The following is a 21,388-nucleotide window of genomic DNA, read 5'->3' as shown; positions in this document are numbered from 1 at the left end:
AAGCTTCAGAACATTTCCTATCATTATAAAACAAGCTGTGTGTGTAGTGTATTTTATATATATTTTTTAAATTAAACCAGATTTTTCAACTTAATGATTACAATCATTTGATCTATACATTTTTGTACATCACATTTTTAACTTCATAGGCGCAAACGTGACTGCATTCATTTCAGGTTTGTTATGTTTGCCCACTGGAGAGCGAGTGTGTTATTCTCAGGAACATTCATTCTCATTGTGTAAACAATAAACATCAACTTGACTTGATCATGTCATGGTGCAACATGGTTGAAGCACAGTGCAGCACAGGCTCATTTCAAACAATCTGTCTCGATCAATTAACAAATGCAAGCAGCAGTTAAGGTTATTCTCTGAAGGATTTCTTCATGGTACGATGCTGCATGAGTGACCATCTCTCGTCTCACTGCTCCCCAGGTCTGGTTCTCCCCTCAGTGCAACGATGAAGCCTGCTCTAATCAAGAATAAAACAGTTGTCCTCAGACTTGTAAATTGCAATGCTTATTTTGTTTGTTGTAAATTATATTATTATGACAAATCTACTGTGTATCATAACTGATTTAATATCAAATAAATGTATTACTAGTATCACTCTTGTATCCAGTGTCTGACGTGTCTGTCTCACATAGTAGACATGGTGAGCCTTCTACGGAGTCAAAACAAAGTATCAGATACAGTGTTTACTCTACATGATGGATTATTATTATTATTATTGGCTGCACTTGCTCACTTTTACATGGGGGAGGACTGACCTGCAGTTACATCAGATTGATATGTTGTTCATACACCCTATATCCCATTTTTGAGATCATAAATGCCGTCTAATGTAATTTAATGTAACTAGGGTATCGGCCCTGAAGCTCGCCCGCTGCGCAGCCTCGCCCACAGCTTGGCTGCTGCGTGGCCTCGTCTGCCCTATTGGCATGCACAGCACACAATCGTCTGCTCTATTGGCATGCGCAGTGCACAATTGCTCAACTTTGCGTCACTGATGATGTCACAATGCCTATGACATCACTGATAATGTCAATGCCTATGACATCAGTACATATGACATCATCAGTGATGTCATAATATGACTGGTCAATAATGATGTCACTGATTAGGTCATAGGCATTGTGACATCATCAGTGGGACAAAAATTGAAACAGACCAATATTGCCCACTTGCTTACTTTGAAAGGATGAAAAGCACCACCTTCAACAGCAGTTCCCCTACTCAACCACAAGGTGGTAGCAGAGGATGAAATAGTCACTGTCAGCCTGGCTTTGTTTACTTGTACTACTGTACCTACTACCTAGGCACAATAACCAAGCACCACCTCTCAGTGAATTGCAGTTTCTTGTGTCATTTGCTTTGTACCAAAAATAGCAACTTTTTGTGGTTATTATAGCAATTGCCACTGTCTTTTGAAGTGGCCCACAAATCACTTTGATTCTCCCAAAGAGGAAAGGGAGGAAAACAGAGAGCTATACATTTCTCTTCAAAAGGTCAGTGCTTGAGGCCTTACAGGATTTACAACAGGAACCGGACGGATTGCAGACTCAAGCTCTTTTCAATATCCATACATTTAAGCGGGCCGCATTTATCAGACACTTTCAAACCAACTGTCTCATTAAGGTCCAATGACCACAGGCGCTGCTCATAAGATCCACTTTAAAGGAAACTGTTGTCAGCTAGTGCTGCATGACTCACATCACACCTCACCTAAAGTCTTCTAAACCTCAATAATGATCCAATGTTGTCCCATAAAAAGTTGGAATTTTATTAATATCCACAGGAAATATAATTTGGAAGAGAAACAAAAATAACCATGGCATAGTCTTTTTTAAAACATGATACTTAGAAAAAGCAGGATGATATGCAACAACAAGATGACATCAACCATTGTTACTGATTGCACTGCTGACAAGAATGTCCAAGAAAGAAAGGCAATAGACACTGTCCAATCAGTAATGAACAAATAGGCTGAAGTTTGTTTTACAAAAATATGCCAGACCCGTGATCCATTGACATAGTAAAGCAGCTTTTTGACCCAAAAAAACATATCGTACTGTCAAAACATGACATATTTGATAGAAATGGCTGAGGCTCACAGCCATTTGAAAAATAATGTCCTCCTCCACTCCGTTCATTGCCCTGTCTAGTTTCCAGGGGCTAATGGATTAGGCTTCCCTGGAAGTAAAAGAAGAAGAGTATGTCTGGTGTGTGATACATGGCCACAACAGCAGGAAGCAGCTCCAGTGGAGAGCTTCAGCAAGACATTGGCTGAGGAGAACCGCTTCCACTTCGCTTCAGTTCAATTCAGTTCCTAGCAGCTGAATTACAATCACAGCCTTTTCAGTTCTCAGGTCCTGTGATGCATTGAGGGGAGGAAGAGAAACTTGAGTTCAGCTTGGGAACGAGCCGCTCCAAATGTGGCACAGGTCTGGGCAGGCAGGAAGGAAGTGAGAGGGCAAGAGTGTCTTTGAGGGGTTGGACGGATGTTTTCAGGAGGGGGGAGGGGGCAGAAAGAGGGATATCCCGCTGTCAGACAGAGCTGAGCTTAACCAGTCCTCTGACAGAGTCCTCGTGTAGCGAGTCTTGGCTGGCCGGGTTGTAGAAGCCGGCCTGTATAGTGTGGCTGTGGCCCAGGGGGCTGCCGCAGGGCAGCATGCCCGGGGGCGAGGGTGCCTCCTCTGGGGTGAGAAAGTGGTGGTGGGCCCCCGGGTCCTGGAGCGGATGGCTGTGGTTGTGCAGGTGGCTGTGCCCGTGGATTGGCAGCATGTCGGTAGTTTCGTGGCAGCTGAGGTTGGGGGTGGAGGTCGGCGGCGTGGGCTGGCCGAGGGGGAGCGAGGTGCAGGGGCCCCCCAGGACGAGGGAGGTGCGGCCGGGTAGAGAGCCTCCGTCGTCGGGCGAAGCCGTCAGCATGACCGGCTCGCTGCTCTGCTGCTGGAGGAGAGGTGTGGCGACGGCCTGCAAAACGAATTTGGTGCTCTGAATGCACTGGTCTTGGTCACACTGAGGGATGGGGGGGGGGGGGGGGGGGGGGGGGGGGGGGAGAAAGCAGCAGCAGAGAAGGAAAGGGGAGAAAGAATAGGACAAGAAGGGGACGAGAAAGACAAAAAGATAGATAAGGTGCCAGAGGAGAGGAACGCAAACAGAAAACAAATGAGAGGCAGTGGAGGAAAGTGAGCCGGAGCGAGGGTTGAAGCAAAGTATAAGAGAGAGGAAGGGAATACAAAAGAGAGTGAACAAATAAAATAAACAGAGGGGAGAGGTGATAAAATAAACAGAGGAGGGGAGAGGTGATTGAACAGGGGGAGAGGGAGAAATGAGAGAGAAACGAGATGTTAGTAACCTTGTTAGAATGCAGAGCCACACTAAGAAACCCCAGCAGCTAACGCATCCGCCCAGTAAAAACAGAGCTGAAGTCAATAGACAGAGTTGAAAACACGGGGCCCATTAAGTAACTGCCTCACACCCCATTGATTTCTCTTGCCTTGCTTTAGAATGGAGCGCAGTAACTGGGTTAGAACAAGAGGAGTCATCAATACATACATTAGCTACAGGGAGATTAGCCTAACACTATTGGCTATTTTATCATAGCCTCAGTGCAGTTAGATGTACAGTTTTACAGACCTGTTGCAGATGAAAGAAGATTGTTAGTTTTGTAGAGGTGACAGCAGGAATGAATGAAACATGTGGACAAAAAGGAAAATACTTTGACGTCGCCCCAATGACCAAGTCAATCAATATATCCATCAATAACTGCAAATCTCATACCACCCCAGTCTCACATGGAGTCCCTCAAGGCTTGGTGCTTGGTCCCCTCCTCTTCAGCCTCTACTTGCTCCCCCTAGGTCACATCATCCGTCGCCATGGACTACATTTCCCCTGCTACACCGACGACACCCTGCTTTACATCTGCACCAAAACCATCCCTCCTGCCATTCTCTACACCCTCACGGACTGCCTCACTGAAATAAAAACCTGGATGAACAACAACTTCCTCAAACTCAACTGCAATAAATCGGAAATAATCATCGGCCCTAAATCCCTCCTGCCCTCCTCCCAGAACTTCTCACTCTGCATCGACGGACACACAGCCACCCCCTCCCCCATGGTCAGAAACCTCAGCATTATTATGAATCCGACCCTCTCCTTTAAGTCACACATCAACAACATCACCAAAACATCCTTCTTCCACCTCTGTAACATTGCACAACTCTGCCCCACCCTCTCCTCCTCAGCCGCAGAAACACTCATCCATGCCTTCATCACCTCCAGACTAGACTACTGCAACAGCATTCTGTACTATGGCCTCCCTTCCACTGCAATATGTCCAAAACTCAGCTGCCCGGTTGCTCACTCACTCCCGCTCCAGAGAACACATCACACCAATCCTCTTCCTGGCTTCCAATCTAGCACCGAATCAATTTCAAGATACTCCTCATCACTTACAAAGCTCTCAATAAACTCGCCCCCTCATACCTGACAGATCTCCTCCATCGCCACTCCCCCACCTCCGATCTGCCGATGCCAACCTTCTCACCCCATCACCAAGACCAAGTAACGCACCTTGGGGGACAGAGCCTTCGCCATCGCTGCCCCAAACCTCTGGAATTCCCTGCCCCTCAACATCCGAAACTCTGACACACGTCTTTCAAAAACCAACCCAAATCCCACCTTTTCAAGAAAGCCTACAGTATCTGATTTCTACCCCCACCATCCTCTTTCATTTTGTAACCCCTATACTTGTATTTGTTCTGTATCTGTGTACATTTATGTTATACTGTATGTAAAGTGTCTGAGTACCTAGAAAAGCACTATAAGTAGTCATATGTATTATTATTATTATTATTATTATTATTAATAACACTGACCTCAAAAGACCAGTGACTTCATTTAAACACAAGTTGCACCACCTTTGATAATGAAAGAAGAGTTTATTCTATCAGTCGCACGTATCAGATGCTCTTTTATCAAGTTTACAAGCTTGGACTCTTTTCCAGGTTGTTGAAAAGACTCATTTGACTGATGTATTATTGGACCTATGTCAGCATTCCTCTTTTTTTGCCAGTGTAAAGCCTGGTCCATCTGGGCAGATATGACATGAGATGGTGAGGGAGAAAGGGACACAGTACTAAGTGGTTTTCCATCCACATTTAATGGTGTAGCTTTGTGGACTCTTTGTGACTTGTGGTAGCTTTGTGCTTTTTAACACATTGAGTGCCAGCGACGCCAAATGGCGTCAGGAGAAATTTACCGTAGGCTGCCAGCGACGCCAAATGGCGTCAATAACTCCAAATTCATATTTTGACGGGGGGATGTCGATCTAAGCCTCTTACATCGCCTCTTACAATATGGGAGCTATTGAATGTGTCTAACCTATTTTACAGAACCCTTAGGTGGCGACAGTGCCCTCCCGATTAGACAAAGGCCAGGAGAAAAGAGAGAAGAAGTCATGAGGAAACGGAATACGGAAATCGCATCGATATGCTTGAAGCATAACGTTAGCTGTGCCTGTGAACAGCAGTCATCTGCTGCCACAATTGAGCCCCATCCGTGTCCGCTGCGATAGTCCATCCATATGATTTAGTTGCCGACACGGCGACACCAGCGTCTTTCTGAAAAGTTACATTATTCTCAGCTGGGAGCCGAGGACACGCTGTAAAAAAGCGGGGGGATGCAGGCAGCGGACTTTTCAGTGCAGATCAAACTCAGAGCAAACCGCAGCAGAGACACGACTCCTCCCACCACGGAGGAGGAGGAGGAGGGGGGTGGGGCACGCAGGGCACTACAGCATACAACAATTGACAGTACACACACACCCAGGCAGCAGCAGGCTCGATGCATAGAGAGCAAACAAGCTAGAATAGGCTATCTGATGCCCACCAGCAGTAAATCAAGACCAGCAAGAAGGTGTAGGGTCTGCGCACGCAGGGGCCAGCGCTGCTGGTTGCAGCTAAAACATATTATTTGGCCAAACAAAATTCCTTTGTTTTCACTCTTTTATTGAAGGAAATTATTTTTGAGGTGTCATTATATCAGAAAATATTAGCTTCAGAGTCAATGATGTGCTTGAAATGTTTAATTTCACAAAAGGCTCATTATCTCAGCTTCAAGAAAGAAATTGCTGTTTTTGGCTAAATCAAGCTATCTTCTCCGGCTCATAACTAAAGAACGGAAAATGGGATCAATAAACTTTTTTTTGCAGATGATAGAAGAGAGTCTCCTCGTTCTTTGTGCATGTTCGGTGTTTACATAGTAATATCACACAATATTCTGTGGGCCTCGAGAAATCACTGAAAACGCTCTGAAACTCTGGCACTGGGAGCGTCCGTTCTCCAAAAGTGGCTGGCACTCAATGTGTTAAACAAGTTTAAACCTGTGATGCTCGCAGCAAGCATGCCATCTATGGGACCAATGGATGCCAAGCGTCTGGCATACTCTTCGTGCACGCGCTGGAGGCGGGGCTCCGCGGAGGGTGCGCGCACTCTGCGCGGGCCAAAACAGAACATAGTCAGTGCGCAGCTCGCTCCGAAACGCCAGGGGGCGGTACGAACAAAATCTCACAAAGAAGCGTTGAAGGAGGAAGCAAGGTGCCTGTGCCTGTGCCTAGTCTATCAGCGGAGATCTGCTGTGATTGATTCCTCACCGTCCTCATCGTCGTAAAGTCGCCTTCGAAGCATGACGTTCGATTATAACGAACTAGTTGTGTGGCTTAGCCTTCCCAAATGTTGAGGGTCGTTTTTTAGGATTTAATACATAGAATTGGGAACGTTACATTCAATTTCATTCCATTTTCCCCTGGAGTCTTCCCTCAAAAGCATCCATGTTGACAATGTGCCAAAACCCGACGCGCTGATAGAAAAATCTCCATGGACGCGCCGCGCCACGCTCAGGCCTCGCCCCCCGACACGCCCGGTGCGATGACATCAAAATCACCGGCGCCCTATGCGCTTGGCTGGGCGCGAAGACTATGCCAAAGGCTTTAGGCCTTCTAGTTTCAGAGGATACCAGTATCTTCACTCTGGCTTTAAAAGTGAGCCCGCTACAGCCTCTGAAAGACAGCAATGTTGGCCACGGACACCGGCGTTCTCAAAGAGTAGAATAACTTTTTTTCATACACACATCCCACTCAAAACAGCCCCGCGACCCACCAGTCGAAAAGAGTCACCCTGCGAAGGACTAACCCCACTGGGGGTTGGAAGGGACTAGTGGGTGTCGGGTGGAACAGAAGCTTTGAAGGGGGGATGGAAATGATGGGTTAATGTTAATTGAAAATGTGGGTAATGTGAAGTAACGAAAATTAAGTGGGGGAATAAGAAAAGACTGTTTGGGGGTTGTTGGGGAAAAAGTGTTGATGTGTTGGTGTGTTTTGGTACAGGGGGATATGTGTGGGTTGTGGGTGCCAGCGTGGGAGCTGGCTAAGAAGGGAGGAGGTAATGTAGCGAGTAGCGACCCAGGGTTTGACATGTCTGTGGGGATTACGACGTTACATGAAGGCAGCAGACCAGCCAGTGTGTAGGGGACTTCCGGTCTTGGGTGGGGAGTCAGTCAAGCTAGGCGAGGAACGAGAGTGGAGGTGTGTAGCTAGGAGCGTAGCTAATGCTATGAGCTGTGTGTGAAGCTATGAGTGGAAGCCCTGAATAAAGCCTGTACCAAGTATTTCCTCTTCTCCTCCTCACTTAACGGTCCCGGGAGCGGACCGCTACATTATGATCCTGAACATAACTTAGCCCTTTCAGATGGCAATGTTATTCATTTTGGGGAGCTCTGATAGCCTAGTAGTAGTTCATTCTCAGCTAAAGGAAAATAGGAGAATGTTGAAACTTTCCAGGACATTTTACTATTTCTGGTCAACTGTTTTCCAGGACATGTGGGAACCCTGTTAACACATCAGTGACCCAGGAAGTAGAGTTGGGGGGGCTGAGCAAAGGAAACAGAAAACTACTATTTTGTCTGTTATTTCATCAGCTATTTAGTTTATTAGAGAATGACTAAACAAAGTCTAAATATTGATTCTCTCCAGCTCTCAGGAGAAAATACTTGAGTTGGATGTTGAACACCTACCAGTAATGCGACTGAAGTAAGAAAGATTTGGAACTGAGAACGAGTCAGGTCAGTCCCTCATCACTCACTGTGCAATTATCAAAAAGGAAACGGTGGTCGATTGGGTTGGTAAAAATAGCTTGCAGCTCACTAAGGAAAACGAGAGACAACGGGAGCAAGAAAGGAAGCAAGAAAGAAGAGCTAAAATGCTAGAAAGATTTACGACAAGCCTATCCACCTTTTCTAGCTGCCATGATGCCTGATGGGTGCATCTTCCGCTTCCGGTGTAATAGACTGTTTTAACTTGAGAAAAAAAACATCTATGAGGATTTTACAGCAGAGCCATTGTCGTTCGGGTGCTGGGATAACGTAAAGCATTGTGGGTAGTCGGCTACTGTGGCTAATGCTAGCGGCTAGCGTAATAGTTACTTTACATGGCAGTAAAATGCCACTGAATGACCAAATTGATTTAACTTTTAACCATTTCGAGTAACACTGTTTCCATACGGACCCCCAGCGTTGCTTAGTTGTTTATAACGTGACTATATTTATAACTTTTATAACGTACTCCAGTTTCCGGTTTATAATTCGGGTCTGCAGCTGATCCTATTGCCAGTACAGAGAGTTTCACTGGAAGCTGATCCTATAGCCAGAACAGAGAGTTTTACTGGAGGCTGAGCCTATAGCCAGTACAGAGAGTTTTACTGGAGGCTGAGCCTATAGCCAGTACAGAGAGTTTTACTGGAGGCTGAGCCTATACCCAGTACAGAGTTTTACTGGAGGCTGAGTCTATAGCCAGTACAGATAGTTTTACTGGAGGCTGAGTCTATAGCCAGTACAGAGTGTTTTACTGGAGGCTGAGCCTATAGCCAGTACAGAGAGTTTCACTGGAAGCTGAGCCTATAGCCAGTACAGAGTGTTTTACTGGAGGGTGAGCCTATAGCCAGTACAGAGAGTTTCACTGGAAGCTGAGCCTATACCCAGTACAGAGAGTTTTACTGGAGGCTGAGCCTATACCCAGTACAGAGAGTTTTACTGGAGGCTGAGTCTATAGCCAGTACAGAGTTTTCCTGGAGGCTGAGCCTATACCCAGTACAGAGAGTTTTACTGGAGGCTGAGCCTATACCCAGTACAGAGAGTTTTACTGGAGGCTGAGCCTATACCCAGTACAGAGAGTTTTACTGGAGGCTGAGTCTATAGCCAGTACAGAGAGTTTTACTGGAGGCTGAGCCTATAGCCAGTACAGAGAGTTTTACTGGAGGCTGAGTCTATAGCCAGTACAGAGAGTTTTACTGGAGGCTGAGCCTATTGCCAGTACAGAGAGTTTTACTGGAGGCTGAGCCTATTGCCAGTACAGAGAGTTTTACTGGAGGCTGCACCTATAGCCAGTACAGAGAGTTTTACTGGAGGCTGCACCTATAGCCAGTACAGAGAGTTTCACTGGAGGGTGAGCCTATAGCCAGTACAGAGTGTTTTACTGGAGGGTGAGCCTATAGCCAGTACAGAGAGTTTCACTGGAAGCTGAGCCTATACCCAGTACAGAGAGTTTTACTGGAGGCTGAGCCTATACCCAGTACAGAGAGTTTTACTGGAGGCTGAGTCTATAGCCAGTACAGAGAGTTTTACTGGAGGCTGAGCCTATACCCAGTACAGAGAGTTTTACTGGAGGCTGAGCCTATACCCAGTACAGAGAGTTTTACTGGAGGCTGAGCCTATAGCCAGTACAGAGAGTTTCACTGGAGGGTGAGCCTATAGCCAGTACAGAGTGTTTTACTGGAGGGTGAGCCTATAGCCAGTACAGAGAGTTTTACTGGAGGCTGAGTCTATAGCCAGTACAGAGTGTTTTACTGGAGGCTGAGCCAACCGCGCTGCACTGCATTGTTTCCCGTCTTCCCCCTCAGTCAAATCCTGAATGGAGGCTTTATGTTATGGAGGCGTAATGTGACATCCTTGCACACACCGTTACCGTGGCAACTGCCAACAAGGCTCCTTCATAAGCCCTTTTCACAGCAACCGTTTTGAGGTGGTAAAGCAGGAAGTAAAGCAGGTGTAACCAATAACATTAATGAGGGCCCTGGCACTCCTAAATGGAATGGAATTGGTTACAGCCTGCTTTACTTCCTGCATTACCACCTCAAAACGGTTGCTGTGAAAAGGGTCCATACCAGCCCGTTGTTTTAAATGGTATCACAAGATGGAGACAAAATCCCTTCCAGGGCTGTTTATGCAAATGTACTTGCACACGTTCACCAACACAATACACAACACGAGTCAACAATGTGGTTTGCGATGTGGTGGTTTGTGGTAAACAGGTGAATTGTTTGGTCAGTGCAGCACAGCCCGACACCCCATCTCACCTCTAATGACTGGTGTAGGGACAAATATCAATCACATCTTATGAATCAATCATCACAGTCACTGCGTCCTAGGCCTCCGCGCCACTGCCTATCCCATCATGCTGTGCATACACCGTTATTCACTTCTCCCCGACAATGAACTGTTCGCCTCATGAAATCACATCTGGTCATCAACTGCTGTCAGCGCTCAAATTAAAAGGCCTGCATTACACGAAGGGGGGAAAAACAAGTGTTTTCAGACCGCGTCCCCCTTTTCTCTTCTATTGACCTTTTTCACAGCAGCCATGTTATGTCTCAAAACATGGTTTCACTTTCAATCCATTTAGGTATTGCAGTGCTGGGGCCCTCATTCATGTTTTGGTTGCCCCTGTGGTTACCCTGCCTTTGAAAATGGCTGCTGTGAAAAAGGCCCATTGTACTTGGCCAACTCCCCCTGCTGTCCCGGTCGTTGTAGACTAGCACATGCTTCCTCCGATACATGTGCAGTCGCCAGCTGCTTCTTTTCACCTGACAGCGAGGAGTTTCACCAGCAGGACATAGTACTATTCCCCCCAGTTCTCCTCCCCCCGGACAGATGCCCCGACCGACCAGATTGATTGATTGATATCTTTATTGACAACACAACAGCACACACACATCTGTCAAAAGGACAAAGCACAAGAAAGCCAGAGGGCTTATTTCCATTGTGGTCCCAGAGGAGGCACTAGACTAGGAGACATCCCCTTAGCCCACATTCAGACACAATCCATCGAGACGTATTGTAGTCCGGCTGTAGTACGTCGCGGTGGGCGGATCTCACTTCACCCCCCCTTTCTGACTTCTCCCATTCAAAACAAGCATGTGTGCGAGCGAACCAGGAAAAGATGTTTTTAAAAGGCTGTAGTGTGCTATTTTATAGCTTTAGTTTAATTTCTCTCTTTTTTTTCATTGACAAACTAACCAGAGGATTTTTATTGTGAAGAACAGATATACAGTTGTGATTTTTGAGAGAGAGAGAGAGAGAGAGAGAAGAGGAGAGGAGAGGAGAAGGGAAGAAAAGAGAAGAGAAGAGAAGAGAAGAGAAGAGAAGAGAAGAGAAGAGAAGAGAAGAGAAGAGAAGAGAAGAGTGAAACAGAGCAGAGCTGTGTGTGGAGCGTGACGTACTAGGGTTGAATCTCCCCAAAGTTGGATCGCGCTGAGCTCTCTCGCCGTACGACCTCTGCACGTTTTTCACGCATAACCCTGCGTTGCCCACTGCCGGAGCCTGTCAGACTTTGACTATGACATTGACTATGAATGGAGCGCGGGGGGGGATCCGGGCGACAGATCCTGTGTGAATCTGGCATTAATCCAGCTTCCCACCCGCAGACACGGCCAATTGTGCCTGTATGGACGGCCGATCAAGCTGGAGGTAACACGGGGGCTTGAACCTGTGACCCTCTTGTTGGTAGGCAGGGAATCCACCACTGCACTACCCAGACAAGGGAAACCAAAAACTGAATCAGCCCACTCAATATATACATGTAAATATTTTCCCAAATATCAACTTGACAGACATAATTGAGGCTAAATTGAGGCTTTTAAAGCAACAGATCTAGAGACTGTCTCTCTGTCTGACTAGCCTCTCTCTTCCTTTTTGATGCCATCTTCCCTTTAAATGCATAATCAATCAAATACTGCAAATGTTAAAGTCCCTGGAAACCAGAAATATTTTTTTATTATTTAGCATTTTGAGTTCATCACATCACAGGAACCTATGTTAATAAGCCACCAGCCAAATTTGAACGATGATGAACGTCGCAAAGTATATAAATTTAGGTTTGACAGTCATGGCAAAAGTCATGAGAATCAATTAGATTTTAGAGTGTATTTTCTCCCGCGGACTGTGTGGGCGTGTCCCGTCTGCAGCAGGTCTCCTCTCTCTCTCAGAGGAGGAGACCTGCTGGAGGAGACCTGCTCGGAGGAGACCTCTCTCTCCGTTAACAGAGACAGAGAGAGAGAAGGAGAGAGAGAGAGGAGGGAAGAGAGATGGAGTGTGTGTGTGTGTGTGTGTGTGTTCGCGCGTTGCTCGGCGCATAGCACAGACAGAGAGGGAGAGATCTCTGCCGCTGCGCTACTGTGTGTGTGTCAGTGTGTGTGTGCGCGCATGCGTGTGTGATTCGATTAAATCTTATGACGTGATAAGATCATGCATTTTAGCACCGCGCGCACCGGTCTCTTCAATGAGGAAATGGAAATCCAGACCTTGTAGAAAAGTGTCGATTTTTGGGGTTAGGATTGAAAGTAATGTCAATTCATTTCTGAGGCACACAATTACTCACATAAGACCCTAAATTTAATAGTTAGAAGGTTTTTGTGGATTTTGGTTTCCAGGGACTTTAAGCCATGCATTACTGAATCTGAAATAAGAAATTAGTATGATTAGATGCACTACAAATTATAATTTTTTAGTGATGTTTTCCTTTTTGTTATTGAAATTATCCATCATTCATTCATTATAGACTATTTCAGAGAAATAGAATCGGCAAGAACACACTCAACCCCCACTCCTTTGTTTCATAGCTCTGCCCTCCTGTGTCTCTCTCATCTTTCCTTTTCCATGTTGGCCACAACAATTTGATTACTTTCCCCAGTAACGACGAGTGTAACGGATTACAATTTGATTACTTTCTCCAGTAATGAGGAGTGTAAGGGATTATAATGTAATTACTTTCCCCAATAATGAGGAGTGTAAGGGATTACAATTTGATTACTTTCCCCAGTAATGAGGAGTGTAAGGGATTACAATTGGATTACTTTCCCCAGTAATAATGAGGAGTGTAAGGGATTACAATTTGATTACTTTCCCCAGTAATGAGGAGTGTAAGGGATTACAATTTCCAAAACAGTCATTATCTCTTACATGGCTAAATAGCCAGCAGCTGGCACAATTGGACAACCGTTATGACAGCTACATAAAACAGATGGTGGTTATTTCTAAATGTGCTAATGTGAGAGAATGTCCCCATGTCCTTCCGGCAGGTAGAAATAGTCTGGACATTTAGGACAGACCATGGAGACATCTCAATGAAATCAGGCAGGATGCGATTTCAATAAGGAGCTTTCAGTACAGACCTCAGTCCCTTCTCCCCCGCATGCTGCATCTCTTTCTTTTTGTCTCTGTCTCAATCTCTGTCATTTTTGTTGTTGCCCATTACTCTGTTCAGGGTCCAAAATTAACTCTTTTTTTTGCCCACCGGCCAAATGGCTAGTGGATGTTCAAATTTGACCTGCCACTCATATATACACGCCTTCCCCCCCTTGTGCGCATGTAGGGTCTAATGGGATGCCGGGGACGTTAAGCTGTAGAATAGCTAGATTTTGTCTGGTTAAAATCTGCTCTTGCCTACTTTGTGATTTCCGCTATGTCTTATATAAGTTTGTTACATTTTGTTCATTGATTGTGTTTTTGGTTCAATCTAGCTCGACACAAAGTCCTCTCTGCAAAGTCCTCTAAGACATGCTTGTGAATTAGGGTTATATATAAATAAACAAAGATGAACTTGAGCTCACTACTGAAGGAGAAGGCAACAGTTCAAGTGTGTGCGTGCGGGTGTGTCAGTGTTAATTTCGTTGACGAAAACATTTACCGTAGTCAACATCCCTTTTTTCGTGACAAAAACTAAAACTATAAAACTAAAACTATGAAAGATACACACATGACTAAAATGTGACTCAAACTAATAAGTATTTTAGTCTAAAGACTAAGACTAACTCTAAATCTAAAATAGCTGGCAAAATTAACACTGATGGGAGAGTCTAAGCTAGAGCTATCAAACTGGTAAGGAATCTGGATATTACAGAAATGTGTTAAGAGTTAAATGTTGCTTTAAGAAATTTCAACACTTGATACAACCTGTCAACCTTGATTCCAATTTCTAATACCTGTATTGGCCTAATTTAATTAGTTTAATGACAGAAAACATTTTGACTAAAAGTAATGACTTTTCGTTGACTAAAACGTTTTGCATTGTTGTCGACTAAAAATATCAAGGATAGAAATGAATAAAATGTGACTAAAACCAATAAGCGTTTTCGTATAAAGGCTAAATCTAAAATAGCTGCCAAAATTAACACTGGTGTGTGTGTGTGTGTGTGTGTGTGTGCGTGTGCGCGTGCGTGGAGGCCTTGGTTCTAGCATGTAATGTGTGAAGTGCATAGCGCATCTGAACAAACAAAACACTTGTTGCCTTCATTGGAGGACCAGGGACAGCGAGTTCAGTACGTCTTGTTCACAACACGAGCTGTTCTCTCCCAGACTGTAGGGAATAGTTTGACACTTACAATAACCATTACTCTATTTGCTGACTGGGGCGTGTGTATTCTCAATTTGTGAGTTTGTGAGTATATCCTTTAAAATGGTCTAACCATTCATTATCTCTCCACAGTCTCATTCCTTTTCTTGCCATCTCTCTCTCTCTCTCGCATTCTGTGTCTGGGATGTCACACGCTGCCAGCGCATGCTGCCAGCGCATGCTGCCAGCGCACGCTCACGCCCTCTATCTGAGATATGTGGACGGGTGAGCAATCGATGACTGAGACAAGAGAATGAGTGACAGCTCGGAAAGACCAATCATCCAACTCAGTCTGCAATGTCACCACGCACACACACACACATGGCACCCCTCCGTGCTGCTGCTGACCTAATTCACAGACAACACGGAGCGTTAGGTGTAAAATTGAAAACAACATGGCTGACTCGCCATTTGGAATCCTGAGCAATTTGATTTGTTCTAATCTAATGGAATGAGAATAACTAAGTGGATTTAACTCCCTGGATGTGTGTGTGTGTTACTGGCTGTTGTTTGTTTGGAATATAGGGACAACCACTCTGACCTCAGTTGGCCCTCACGCTCACCAAGATCTAGGCCAGGCCTTAAACCAATTACTACGGTTGACTGTCGCAATCACAAACAATCAGATGCAAAATCATACGAGCCACGACGTCTGTGGCTCAGCGAGGCAGGATGTTGCTGGAAGACGGCACTTGTTATTGTTTTAGAAAAATTACGCTCCTGTGCTCCTTCTGCTATTGTTAACTTGCATATTAATCTTGTCCTCATCTTGGAGTCATTTGAATCATTTTTGAAAGCAAAAATAAAATTTGCCGACTTCGCTGGCTGTCAAACTTTCAACTCTCCTGCTCCAAACTCATGTTTGCCGTGAACAAGTTGCGGAATGAAATACGCCACGCGTCTCTTGTGATTGGTTCACTTGCTGTACGTGAGTCTCTTGTGATTGGTTCACTTGCTCTATGTGAAAGCACCTTAAATAAGGCTGGAAATTACTCCATCAAGCTTTCCTGGAACAGGGGCTCTAGCTCCTGATCGCACATGACCACGACAAGCAGAATGTCTGAGTGAAGCTGCATGGGGAAAGGACAGAAAATACAATGAATCAGGGGAGTGTCTTACCATGTGGCTCTGTTGGGATTGGGTGGCACCGTACATTGTGATGCCATTGGTTGGTGGTGCCAGTTGAGGTGCATCTGATTGGACGAACCCCCGTCTATCAATGAGACTAGACAGAGAGAAAAAAAGAGAGAAGGCGTTTTTTGGGGCATTCACAGGCATCAGACAGCAAAGATTATTAATAACCTGCAGGAGTGAATTCTAACAAGATTTTTAGCTGTGACCAGCAGCTCTATAGATCACTCTGTCTGTGACCAGCAGCTCTATAGATCACTCTGTCTGTGTCCAGCAGCTCTATAGATCACTCTGTCTGTGACCAGCAGCTCTATAGATCACTCTGTCTGTGACCAGCAGCTCTATAGATCACTCTGTCAGTGTCCAGCAGCTCTATAGATCACTCTGTCTGTGACCAGCAGCTCTATAGATCACTCTGTCTGTGTCCAGCAGCTCTATAGATCACTCTGTCTGTGACCAGCAGCTCTATAGATCACTCTGTCTGTGTCCAGCAGCTCTATAGATCACTCTGTCTGTGACCAGCAGCTCTATAGAGCACTCTGTCTGTGACCAGCAGCTCTATAGATCACTCTGTCTGTGACCAGCAGCTCTATAGATCACTCTGTCTGTGTCCAGCAGCTCTATAGATCACTCTGTCTGTGACCAGCAGCTCTATAGATCACTCTGTCTGTGACCAGCAGCTCTATAGATCACTCTGTCTGTGTCCAGCAGCTCTATAGAGCACTCTGTCTGTGACCAGCAGCTCTATAGATCACTCTGTCTGTGACCAGCAGCTCTATAGATCACTCTGTCTGTGACCAGCAGCTCTATAGATCACTCTGTCTGTGACCAGCAGCTCTATAGATCACTCTGTCTGTGACCAGCAGCTCTATAGATCACTCTGTCTGTGACCAGCAGCTCTATAGATCACTCTGTCTGTGACCAGCAGCTCTATAGATCACTCTGTCTGTGACCAGCAGCTCTATTCACCTTGTTGTCCTGCCCACTTTTTCTCTTCCATGTCTGACGCAATTGTAGTTGTTCTTCCGGTTCAGCGTGCCAGCCGGCCGGTTGCATTGTAAACATCGATAAACTGTAAACTATGAATGAAGTTTGGCAACATTCAGCAGCTACACTGCAGCGAGTGTGGCCAACTTCAGTTACATGCTCATAGCATTAGTGCTGCAAGGAGCTGATGGCTATGCCGGGTGGTCGACATAACGTTAGTTACAATTAAGCACGTCGACAGTGTTTTCTCACTGCCAGTAGGGGCTGACGGATACTAGCTAGTCCGACCGGTCACAGCCAGCGCTCGTCACTGCTCCTTAAAAATGTCCAAATAGGCGTTTTTCTGATAAACTGGTCACATTTGGATGTTATGTTCTCATCCAAAAAAAATTTTTAACTTTAAAACTGTTTTTTTTTGCTTGAAAACAGCTTTTTGGCAAGTCTAAAAATGATAAAGGTAGGAGTAATCTACTTCCGGGTCAAAAAACTGAATAACGATTACAAGATGACGTATGCAGAAGCCTCCTGATATGGGCAAATGATAAGGTGAATAAAGCGCTCTGTCCATCCACCCTTTGGCGGCCACAGCTTTCGCCCTAGGATGACATTTGGGATGGAGGTTGTGTGTGTGTTTGTGTTCATGGCATGCCAATTGGCTAAAGGGGGTAAGCAAATTTCAAAATGCAAGGTGGCAGAGGCAGAAGAGGGTGGGCTGCCCCTGGCATCCTGCAGTTAGGAAATTCACATAATGTGTGGTCGCAGCTGTTGCGAATTCGCACTTGTTTAAGTGATTCCTTTGGAGCACTGCAAGGCCTTCAAGTGGAGACTTACAAATGAAATAGCCATGTACTTTGACTGACTGTGATAGCAGGCTAATAACCATACCCAGCCAGGTTAAGTCAATGATAAGGGAGGGATTAGCAGAGTACAAATTACCTTGTGTGTCAATGACACCCAACACTACGCTGCAAAAACACATAGTTCATAGTGTGTGTGTGTGTGTGTGTGTGCTGAATGTTATGCATGTACAAGGCTCATCATATTCAAGCCATGTACATGCATAAGATACAGTGCATACACATGCATTTTTCCACTTGCTCTCGTACACACACACACACACACACACACACACACACACACACACACACACACACACACTCACACAACGTAGTAATCAATCAGTGAGGTCGTGCAGTGGAGTGAATCATTATTTCGGTGGCATCATTAATGCAGCAGGACTCTGATACGGCTGGTTAGGCAACAACCTGCTGAGCGAAACACTTTGTATACGTGCATACATGTGTGTGTGTGAGTGTGTGTGGCCGACCGTGTCTGATAGCAGCCATTCATCACCTAGATAAAGGCTGATCTGAGACAAAGCAGTCTCCAGTACACACACACACACAGACACACACACACACACACATACACACACACAGGCAGTGAAGGTGTTTAGCGGTGTGAGGGGGCTAATCAGTAACCCAGAGGCCTGTTGACAGTGTGGCTCCAGTGGGACGAAGCGGGTCACAACAAGCACAGGAGAGAAAGTCCAGGAACCTATAGCACTGGCTGGTAGGGCTGAACCTATAGCACTGGCTGGTAGGGCTGAACCTATAGCACTGGCTGGTAGGGCTGAACCTACAGCACTGGCTGGTAGGGCTGAACCTACAGCACTGGCTGGTAGGGCTGAACCTACAGCACTGGCTGGTAGGGCTGAACCTACAGCACTGGCTGGTAGGGCTGAGCTACAGCACTGGCTGGTAGGGCTGAACCTACAGCACTGGCTGGTAGGGCTGAACCTACAGCACTGGCTGGTAGGGCTGAGCTACAGCACTGGCTGGTAGGGCTGAACCTACAGCACTGGCTGGTAGGGCTGAGCTACAGCACTGGCTGGTAGGGCTGAACCTACAGCACTGGCTGGTAGGGCTGAGCTACAGCACTGGCTGGTAGGGCTGAACCTACAGCACTGGCTGGTAGGACTGAACATACAGCACTGGCTGGTAGGGCTGAACCTACAGCACTGGCTGGTAGGGCTGAACCTACAGCACTGGCTGGTAGGGCTGAACCTACAGCACTGGCTGGTAGGGCTGAGCCTAGTGCTGGTAGGGCTGAACCTATAGCACTGGCTGGTAGGGCTGAACCTACAGCACTGGCTGGTAGGGCTGAACCTAGTGCTGGTAGGGCTGGACCTATAGCACTGGCTGGTAGGACTGAACCTACAGCACTGGCTGGTAGGACTGAACCTACAGCACTGGCTGGTAGGGCTGAACCTACAGCACTGGCTGGTAGGGCTGAACCTAGTGCTGGTAGGGCTGAACCTATAGCACTGGCTGGTAGGACTGAACCTACAGCACTGGCTGGTAGGACTGAACCTACAGCACTGGCTGGTAGGGCTGAACCTACAGCACTGGCTGGTAGGGCTGAACCTAGTGCTGGTAGGGCTGAACCTATAGCACTGGCTGGTAGGGCTGAACCTATAGCACTGGCTGGTAGGACTGAACCTATAGCACTGGCTGGTAGGGCTGAACTACAGCACTGGCTGGTAGGACTGAACCTACAGCACTGGCTGGTAGGGCTGAACCTATAGCACTGGCTGGTAGGACTGAACCTACAGCACTGGCTGGTAGGGCTGAACCTATAGCACTGGCTGGTAGGACTGAACCTATAGCACTGGCTGGTAGGGCTGAACCTATAGCACTGGCTGGTAGGACTGAACCTACAGCACTGGCTGGTAGGACTGAGCTACAGCACTGGCTGGTAGGACTGAACCTATAGCACTGGCTGGTAGGGCTGAGCTACAGCACTGGCTGGTAGGACTGAACCTATAGCACTGGCTGGTAGGGCTGAACCTATAGCACTGGCTGGTAGGACTGAACCTACAGCACTGGCTGGTAGGGCTGAGCTACAGCACTGGCTGGTAGGACTGAACCTATAGCACTGGCTGGTAGGGCTGAGCTACAGCACTGGCTGGTAGGACTGAACCTACAGCACTGGCTGGTAGAGCTGAACCTACAGCACTGGCTGGTAGGGCTGAGCTACAGCACTGGCTGGTAGGACTGAACATACAGCACTGGCTGGTAGGGCTGAGCTACAGCACTGGCTGGTAGGGCTGAGCTACAGCACTGGCTGGTAGGACTGAACATACAGCACTGGCTGGTAGGGCTGAGCTACAGCACTGGCTGGTAGGGCTGAACCTACAGCACTGGCTGGTAGGGCTGAACCTATAGCACTGGCTGGTAGGGCTGAACCTACAGCACTGGCTGGTAGAGCTGAACCTACAGCACTGGCTGGTAGGGTTGGGTATCGTTTCAACAATTACGATACAAGCAGCCTTAAAGTGACACCCATACCAATAGAGTACTTCATTCAATAGCCTTTTTTTGACATACTTTTGAACGTATTGGTGGCATCTCAGCAGCTCAACTGCCAACTCCATCACACATTACGCTCGACTTCATCACCACACACTGTAGCTGTGTGTTGTAGCTGCTGGGTAGTAGTGGGCCAATCACAAGTCGCTCGAAGAATGCTTGCGGTGATTGGCTGTGAGCAGAACCATACAAAGAGAAAAAAAATCTAGATCTGTGTAGAAAAAGGATGGAATGCAGGTATCGTTTGACGAGAGTAGTTTTGTTACTACTTACTTGGTACTGGGTTATTTTAGTCAGCCCTTCTGGCTTGTATTGCTGGTGGAAATGAATACTGGAACTTCTGCAAAATGTGGTTAGTGGGAAATGAGCGTTTTCTGCACAAAAACATGTAGGCTGACGCATTCGGGCTCGTGGTGAGTCAAGGTCTCAGCAGGGAATGAATGGCAAGAACGTTCTGTCCGAGTGTGTGTGTGTGTGTGTGTGTATAAGAGACAATGTTGTTTGCATAGTCCTAGGCTGAGGTGAAACATTCCTTCGTCATTGGTGGACCCAGCTGTGGAAGGCCTGTGGCCTGTGGCCGGCACACACACACACACACACACACACACACACACACACACATGCCCAGATGGCAGCCACCTGCGGGTTGAGGACTTTCCTCTGCCACCCACCGGAGTTAATTACTGGTGAGTAATGTTTCTGTGATGGCCAGAGCGCAGTCCATCCAAACACAGGGACAGACTAAAAGCCTCCATAGGCCCCTTTCACAGCAACCGTTTTGAGGTGGTAAAACGGTTAGGTGGAAGTAAAGCAGGTGTAACCAGTAACATTAACTCATTGAGTGCCAATGACGACTAAAGTCGTCAATTCAAATAGTAACGTAGAGTGCCAATGACGACTAAAGTCGTCAATTGCGTTTTTTGACGGTGGGACGTGGATCAAAGCCTGATGCATCTCCTGTAAAAATATGGGGGATGTTGAAGGTGTATAAGCTATTTTACGGACCCATTAGGTGGCGACAGTGCTCTCCAAATTAGAGAAAGGTGAGGAAAAAAACAGAGAAGAAGCCGTGGGCACACGGAAACCGATGCATGCTGTAACGTTAGCTGTGCCTGTGAACAGCAGCCAATCTGCTCCCACAATTGAGCCTTTCTGTCTGTTGCGATAGCCCCTC

The 21,388-nt window shown here is 46.6% G+C and overlaps 1 protein-coding gene across 2 annotated transcripts in view; it reads right to left on the bottom strand.

Annotated features, from left to right (window-relative positions):
• Positions 1-1,799: 1,799 nt before the first annotated feature.
• The window catches only part of LOC310773672 (palmitoyltransferase ZDHHC14-like), a 122,389-nt gene continuing 102,800 nt past the window's right edge, over positions 1,800-21,388 (bottom strand). Inside the window, exons 9-10 of one of the 2 annotated variants that reach the window (XM_083633595.1) lie at positions 15,845-15,950; positions 1,800-3,018 (exon numbers count right to left, since the gene is read on the bottom strand). In XM_083633595.1, coding sequence (XP_083489721.1) covers positions 2,548-3,018; positions 15,845-15,950 — 577 coding nt within the window. In that variant the 3' untranslated portion in view covers positions 1,800-2,547. The remainder of the gene's footprint in view (positions 3,019-15,844; positions 15,951-21,388) is intronic. The other variant, XM_083633596.1, reaches the window with a different exon arrangement.

This window comes from Poromitra crassiceps, assembly GCF_964638095.1.
Source record: "Poromitra crassiceps genome assembly, chromosome: 3".
NCBI lineage: Eukaryota > Metazoa > Chordata > Actinopteri > Beryciformes > Melamphaidae > Poromitra > Poromitra crassiceps.
The sequence above is the reverse complement of the archived record's forward strand: the minus strand, read 5'-3'. Positions and strand labels throughout refer to the sequence as shown.